The sequence below is a fragment of the Hordeum vulgare genome, chromosome 1H, assembly GCF_904849725.1.
Source record: "Hordeum vulgare subsp. vulgare chromosome 1H, MorexV3_pseudomolecules_assembly, whole genome shotgun sequence".
In the NCBI taxonomy this organism is placed as follows: domain Eukaryota; kingdom Viridiplantae; phylum Streptophyta; class Magnoliopsida; order Poales; family Poaceae; genus Hordeum; species Hordeum vulgare.
Genome location: NC_058518.1, coordinates 367,453,184 through 367,461,064, shown reverse-complemented (window position 1 = coordinate 367,461,064; position 7,881 = coordinate 367,453,184). Strand labels below are relative to the sequence as shown.

General features: G+C 48.6%; 1 protein-coding gene across 1 annotated transcript; it reads right to left on the bottom strand.

The window, feature by feature from the left end:
- Positions 1-2,085: 2,085 nt before the first annotated feature.
- LOC123411219 (protein STRICTOSIDINE SYNTHASE-LIKE 7-like) lies at positions 2,086-6,020 on the bottom strand. Its single transcript, XM_045104162.1, has 4 exons — positions 5,260-6,020; positions 2,830-3,137; positions 2,610-2,742; positions 2,086-2,511 (listed from the first exon to the last, which is right to left on the bottom strand). The coding sequence occupies exons 1-4, from the start codon at positions 5,647-5,649 to the stop codon at positions 2,236-2,238; spliced, it is 1,107 nt and encodes a 368-aa protein (XP_044960097.1). The 5' UTR covers positions 5,650-6,020; the 3' UTR covers positions 2,086-2,235.
- Positions 6,021-7,881: the final 1,861 nt, after the last annotated feature.

Genomic DNA, 7,881 nt, shown 5'->3' with positions numbered 1-7,881 from the left:
TACCCCTTTTGTCCCATTCCAAAGTGGTTGTTCTTGACAGAGGTGGTCTTTACTAACATGGTGGCCCTCCTGTCGAGGCCTGCCTGAAAGCAGATGCTCAAGGCCAAGCCAACATAGCTCCACTGGAAAATACAGTATGTAGGATAGGGTGTCAAGGTGCTAGCTAGGCTTGATCAGCGGCTGTTACTTGCTCGTGAGCTAGGGTGTTCTTCGGAGCATTCTGAAGTCTTTTGTTGTCGACTTGTGGCTCATGATCGATTCTAGGAAGAGGGGATTCTAGAATTTAACTGTTGACAGCGATTAGCGGTATTTGCAGTCACTCTTTTCTGGGATGCAAACATAGTGTTTTACTCTGTTTTCAGTGTGTCAAGTTTCAGTTTCTGCCCAACTCAAAAATAAAAAGGTTTCAGCTTCTTTTGTTTTATGATTTAGTTATGTGTTGGAGTTTTATCTTTGTCGTGGGTTAAAGTGTAGCATTTTCATGCCAGGGACAACAACACGGTCAAGCAAAGAAATCATGACACTGAAGGTATGATTTTTTTCTCGTGTTACTACGTACCGATGACCGTATGGGCTTATGACCCAAAAGATGAATACATTAATGCAAATGGAGACCATTTATGCAGTTAGCAATTGGAAGTGCTCCTCTATTTATTTGTAGTAACATGTATGGCATGCTTCACCTCTTCTTTAGCCAAAATATGAAATTTCAAATGATACATTCATTCTGTGCGTTGCCGTGGACAGTCATATGGGATTTGAATTAATCCATTACCATTTTTTATTACGTGCTCCTATCAACATCCACCAAAGTCATTCTTACTATTTACAATTTATTATTAAAAATAATTCTTGAAATTAATTTTCATGGACTCATCCTATCACTAATAAATACTCCTGAAGAGTTGCAGGAACGAATTTTTGTCGCCAAGCGACAGATTGTAACTGTTTGTGGCGCATTTAGGAAACATAGATTTTGCCCCTATAGTTGAAACTTATGCATACTTTCTTTGGGTAGTTTATATAATATGGTGTGGAAGAATTGGATGCACATCCACTATTTCCCCCCTCTGAATTTACTGCAATGCATATTTACCTGGAGCTAGCATCACATATTGTATGTCAAGTGCCAAGTCAGTTTTCACTACATACGAATTAAAAAAATATATGAATCTTTTCATTAGCTTTGGCTACACGTTTCGGATAATGCCAATATCAATATCTGCAAGTACTCCTATGAACTCATATGATGCATCTCCCACTTTTTTATTTGCGAGGTACCTGACATAGCAGTGTTTGGAAAGAAATTATTTCTGGTAGTAATTTCTCCATTGTGAAACTACTTTCGACTGCAGTAGCTCGAGGACAATGTGAGCTACTACAAGACCAAGACATGCACTAAAAGATGATTACATTTAGTAGTGAATGGTAAAGAAGGTTCTGATTTTCTTCAAATTGCAAATTATTTATTCGTGTTCAAAGAATGTCCTCTAGATGCTTATGTAGAAAATAGTTCATCCCGTACATTTTTCTCGACAAACTGGAACTTCCAGTTATACTTGTTGTATATTTATAGGTTGTAGACTTATAGTTGAAATTTTCAAATGATCAGATGTTTTTGTAGTTGTAGTTCGATAAGTGCTTAAAACTGAAGTCTGCACATCTTGACTAGAAGCTATACTCACTAGCTTGATTTCTCCTATGAGATGTAGAATGTTTATTTTTGGAGTGTTGTTGTAGTTTCCTTTTTTGCCGTAGCTGATTATCTATCAAATTTATTTTGCAGAGTATCTATGCATGTGCGGGTTATGTTTCACTCTCTATCCTATAAATAATATGGATTCTTTCAGTTAGTTCATTGTTTTGCAACTTGGCCCATGCCGCACGGCATAGTTCTTCGACACCAGGTCATTCCTGGATTATAACAACATCGGAAGTCTGAACCATGTAGTCTACTTATTAGTGAACCACATGTGCGAATCATGCATTCTGAACCCGATCAACCGTATTTCCCCGTAGGTCGACGAAATATGAGTCGGAGCATGTCTTAGGTTGTGAAAATGTGAGCCGAACTAGGAAGGAGTCTTAAGTTATTAAGGACATCTCTTTCCATTTCCCCCGTTGCAACGCACGGGCATTTTTACTAGTATACCTCATACAACAATAAAGTATCACGATGTTTACCATCAGAAGGAACAATTAATCAATCCAGAGAGGATGAGTGGACCGTCCTAGCTAGGCTTCGATGGGTAATTTGGTGAGGTCGACCCTGCTGATGTACGAGCTTGCCAGCGACCCGTAGTAGAGGTAGTCCCCGACCTTGAGCGCGCCGGTGGCGAGCGCGAGTCCCGGATCGGTGTACATGGTCACCGGCTCCCCGTTTAGAGCCACGCTCATCGTTCCCGAGTCCCTCAGGCCCTGCGGCACCGCCGTCACGTACTTCTCCACCATGTACACGAGCTTCCGCACCAATGGCGACCACATCAACACGTCCGACTGCAGCGTCCTCCCCTGCACGCACGCACGCGCGATTTTGATTAGTTTCGCCATGCTGGTTTCAAGAAATATGCGGTGGTACGGCAAAGAATTTTGGTTGCAATGGCGCGTACCGACGAGAGCGCGATCCAGTACCGGCCCTCCCCGTCGTATCGGATGTTATCCGGCATCCCCGGCAGGCTGTTGATGAAGCTCTCCACCGTGCCTGCCTTGTCGCCCCTGATGTGGTACCTCGAGCACCTCCTCCTGTGGCCAATGGCGTGGCGTCAGCCGGTCAGATCGCCGCGTTCAAGCTTCATATATACTACGTGCAACGGGCGCGTGCATGCTTACATGATTGTCTCACAGAAGATGAGCGAGTCCTGGTCCGGCGCGACGGCGACGCCGTTGGCGAAGTAGAGGTCGCGGGCGAGCACGGTGGTCCGGTGCGTGGAGGGGTCGAAGCTCATGAGCCGGCCGTGGGGCCGTGCCTCGAGCACGTCCAGCATGTACTTGGCGAGGCTGTACTTGTACGAGGCGTCCGTGAAGTAGATGGTGCCGTCGGCGGCGATGTCCACGCCGTCGGTCAGGGCGAACTTGAGGCCCTCCGCCGCGTCCGTCAGCAGCTGCACCGTCTTGTCCGGCCTCACCTTCAGCAAACCCTGCCAATTGGCGATCCAACGAATCTTCAGTAATTTTCCGATACATGAATGCTGATTAGCTTGGTTACTGGTTAACCAACTGATTTCCTTATTATGGAAGTCAATTCATGCCTGTGATGTGATGCTTCTCGTTAGTCATGTGGCCATTGAGCTGTACCACGATGGAGCTTAAATGCTTAATAGAGAATCAGAATCAGTTGATTGCCTCGTGCAATTTGATGGGCCATTCTGTAGATGATAACAATGTTCTCTATTCTTTTTTATCCAAATAACTGTAGTTAGAGAAAACTAGACAAGTTTTTTTCAACTATAATTTTTTATATACAACATATCGTTTCTTTCCATCTACAGAGAAGAGAGCGCATTGGCGACTCCCTTGCCCGTAGCTGGAGAGGGCTCCGCCGTCGCCATCGCCTGATCTCCCGTCTCCGGTCGGACACCTCCTTCACAACAGAGACTAGATCCGAAACCCTCTTATAATTCTCTTCCCATCCAGTCCGAAGTTCAGCGTTCTCAGGCGACTCGGGGACGACCGTCCTCCCACCATCGACATAGCCACCTCCTCGCCCTCCCGCCCTCGCCTCCGCATGAGGCTGGCGCGGGCAAGCCCGTGGCGCAGCCGGGGACTGCGGCCGCGTGGCACTTGCTGCTCTGCCTTGCACTTGAGAGCGATTGGATCTGGGGCGGCAGCACTTCCGGCGAGGCTCCTCCGTGCTGCGGCGAGTGGTGGGGCTGGCGTGGTGCCGATGGTCTGGTCGGACAGCCGATGTATCTTGGGTGGACCAGGGGCCTGGCGTGGCTACTCTGGCGGCAGGAAGCGCCTGATCTAGCCGTTGTCATCCGGCCTTGATCGGTGTGCTTCTCTCCTGTGGGTTCCTGGAGGTGCCGGCGTGGCTTGCCTGGACCTTGGCCGGTGGCCGCGGGTGAAGCTGGTGGAGGAGATCCACATTCGGAGAAACCTCCTTGGTTGGCCCCGGCCGACCGCACCGACGACGACGCTCAAGGGCGCAAATTTTTTCTTGGAGACGCCGGTCTTCGTCTGCTCCTCCACTTCCCTCCTACCCGCCTCTCAGGTGAAAACCCTAACTCTAGTGGGCGGCGGCGGCGTCTTTGACGTCATGACCTTTCTGAAGGTGTCGCCTTGATGGCTGAATGGTGGTGTGCACTGTGTGGGTCCTTGATGGTTGCTGATGGTGGACATTGCTTCGGGGGAACCCTAGGATCTGGTCTTTCAGATTGGACGATGGCGGCACTGCGTTGTCATTTCTCTTTTGGGAGCATCGTTTATGGAGCAGTGCTGGAAGACACATGTAGGAGGTAGAGCGACTTTGTCTTGCACGGAGCTTTGGTGGAGCTGTCAAGTCATGCCTGGCGGGACAGGTGCTACGCTGAGTCGTACCTGGTTGGCAGGTGCTACATACGACAGTTCTTCTAGAGTCTTTGCGTCTGGACAGATGAGCTCACGGCGGTGGCGTCGTTGGACGTCGTGGTGGCGTCAACGGATGTCCTGACTCGTAAAGATGATGCTGATCTCCCTCTTGAAGATGATTCAGTGATCTAATGATGATGACGGCTTCTAAAATGTATGCGTATGGTGTGCGCTTTAAGTCTGCTACATCGGCTGTTGGTCCCGATACGTTATGTGGATGGATTGACGACGACACCGTTTTAGACATGAGGAGTGAGAGCACTTAACCTTTTCAAGTTTGTAGGGATGAGTGATGGCTTCACATGAATTGATGTATGTATTTATCAGATTTTCATAAAATAATTAATAAAGATAACTGCATGCGTCGATTAATGTAAAGACCGAGGAACCTCCTTTTTTCTAAAAATAAATGTGAAGTTTCATCTCAACATAACTAGATTTTGCCAAGGATCTCTTTACATGCCTAAAGATTGCTGTGACCAAGTGAGGAAAGGTTCTGATTTCCGAAGATTATCAATAACTCAACATACATAGTTCATGGATTAACCACCTCAATCCAACGAGAGGAAGCCCGAAAAAATAGCGACTCTTTTGTCTCCACTCTCGAGATCGAGGAAGAATTATATTATAAAGAAGCAAAGTCGACAAGCAAACAAGCCGTAGGAGGAGGTGAGGCTCGAGCAGTTGACTCACCTTATCCGCGTCGGCCACGATGATGCCACCCTCGCCGGCGAGCACGACGCCGAGGGGCCGGCCGCCGGTGTAGGCCCAGTCCTCCACGTCCCCGCCAGGCACGCTCACCCGGCGAACCCACCCGTCGGCGCACCCCGTGTACAGCCACCCACCGGCGGCGTCGTACGCCAGGTCCTCGGGGCCCGGGAGCAGCCCCTCCCCGATCCGCTCGCTCGCGGCCAGCACGCGCGCGTCGTGCCGCGGCGCCGAGACGTCGCCGCCGAAGCTGCTGTACTCGGGCGGCAGCGCCGCGGGAGAGAAGTCCTTGGGGCTGTACAGCGCCACGGAGATCACCACCGGCGCCAGCACCAGCAGCACGGCCTTCGCGGCGACTCCTAGCCCCGTCGCCATGGCTGGCAGAGCTGGGAGCCTGGGAGGGGCACCTTGCACAGTTGCACTGCACGAATGACGTGCCGAGGCAGTGGGACCTTGCACTTGTCTGAGCTGGCTTGGGCGCGGAAGCTTCTGTATTTATGTATAGACAGAGCATTTGCTTTCCAGGACGTGGATTGTTTCCGCGGGAAGCGGACGAACAAGACTCGGGCTCGCTTGATCTTTGTTTGTCGACATGCTTTTTCCGTGACTTGGCCGTGATCTGTGTGGACAGGTTTCTTTTGTTGAAAATACGTGACGTGCAGATCAACACGTGATCTCGTAGAGAAGCCCCGTGGTAGAAATGATGGAGAAAAACAAGAGAGGAACATCAACTACGGGGCAAAGTAAGAAACACACAAAGAGTATGCGTGTACATGTGAAGATTGACTGAAAGTTATGGAGCATAGATGGATCTCTAGTGTAATAGCCTGAAACCCCACGCTTTGGAAGATTCAATTTTTATTCCGTTATCGTCATATGATTCGTTTATTTGTCACATTCATCATCACATAGTATCGACACTCCGTTGTCTTTTTTTTCAAAACTTGCATCCGTTATTAGTTACCGGTTCTCTTTGTTCTCGTCGTTGCCCGTCCGTGATATTGTTAAAAATATTATTTTTTAAAAGTGTATAAAAATTTCTAGCAATGGGTTGAAACTTGACGTGCGGTGTTAATATAATATAGATAGACCGCCTACCAAATATCGTCACATTCGGATGTCGTTTGATAACAAACCGTTAAACCTAGAGAGGCATTTAGCCGGTTAAATTAACAGTCGTTTTCGGTTTTAAAACTTCATTGTCGGGCCATAAACCTCACTCTCTTCTCAGCCTAAGACACTCTGCACAACCCACCTACCTTACCCCGCGATCGGAGCCGTCCAATAACTATCAGAGGGTCCGAAAACATGCAACCCCCCTAAATCTAGTTACCCCGCCTATATAAAGGGAGTTAGCCCACCGTGCCTAGCCTAGCCCCGTATCGAAATCCATGCCACGCCAACCCTAGAACCGCTAGCCAGCCGCAGCCTCCACCCTTCTCTCTCCTCCAGCAGTCGGCCCGCTCAGGCCTGGAAACGCCGCTGCTCGCCCGCAGACCCGCACCTCCGCCGCCCGAGAGCTCCCCTGCCCGAGCTCCCTCCTGCGCGCCCGCCTCCCCGCCGGCCCCGCCGCCAGGCCACGTGGACTCGCCGCCGGCGAGAGCGCCACCTCCTCGCCTTCGCCTGTCGCCTCGACGTGCACCAGCCGTGTCGTCCTCTGTGTTGGAAATATGCCCTAGAGGCAATAATAAATTAGTTATTATCATATTTTCTTGTGCATGATAATCGTTTATTATCCATGCTATAATTGTATTGATTGGAAAGTCAAATATATGTGTGGATACATAGACAACAAAGTGTCCCTAGTAAGCCTCTACTAGACTAGCTCGTTGATCAAAGATGGTTAAGGTTTCCTAGCCATAGACACGAGTTGTCATTTGATAATGGGATCAGATCATTAGAAGAATGATGTGGTGGACAAGACCCAACCGTAAGCATAGCATATGATTGTTTTAGTTTATTGCTACTTCTTTGTCCATGTCAAGTATTTGTTCCTACGACCACGAGATCACGCAACTCCCTGTCACCGTAGGAATGCCTTGTGTGCATCAAACTTCACCACGTAACTGAGTGACTATAAAGGTGCTATGCACGTATCTTCGAGGGTGTTTGTTAATTTGGCTGACCTGGATCGAGACTGGGATTTGTCACTCCGTATGACGGAGAGGTATCTTTGGGCCCACTCGATAATACAACATCACAAGAAGCTTGCAAGCAATGTGACTAAGGAGTTAGTCACGGGATCTTGTATTACAGAACGAGTAAAGAGACTTGCGAGTAACGAGATTGAACTAGGTATGGAGATACCGACGATCAAATCTTGGGCAAGTAACATACCGACGATCAAATCTACTTCTCAACCTTCTCTTGCTGGATCAAGAAGGAGGAGATGTCATCAAGCCGCATGTGTGCTACACTCGGAGGTGTCGTCCGTTCGGTGCCACATCGGTTTGGATTTTGATTGGATCGCAAAGAGTACGACTACATCAACCGTTATGTATGCTTCCGCTTTCGGTATACAAGGTTATGTAGACACGCTCTCCTCCTCGTTTCTATGCATATCCATAGATAGTTCTTGGTAAACATTATGTTTTCCATATTTCATTC

Coding starts and splice junctions, on each gene's coding strand:
- LOC123411219 (XM_045104162.1), bottom strand. CDS start 5,649: ATGGCGACGGGGCTAGGAGTCGCCGCGAAGGCCGTGCTGCTGGTGCTG. Junction 2,743..2,829: donor ATCTTCTGTGAGACAATCAT/GTAAGCATGCAC, acceptor CATTGGCCACAG/GAGGAGGTGCTCGAGGTACC. Junction 2,512..2,609: donor ACTGGATCGCGCTCTCGTCG/GTACGCGCCATT, acceptor GCGTGCGTGCAG/GGGAGGACGCTGCAGTCGGA.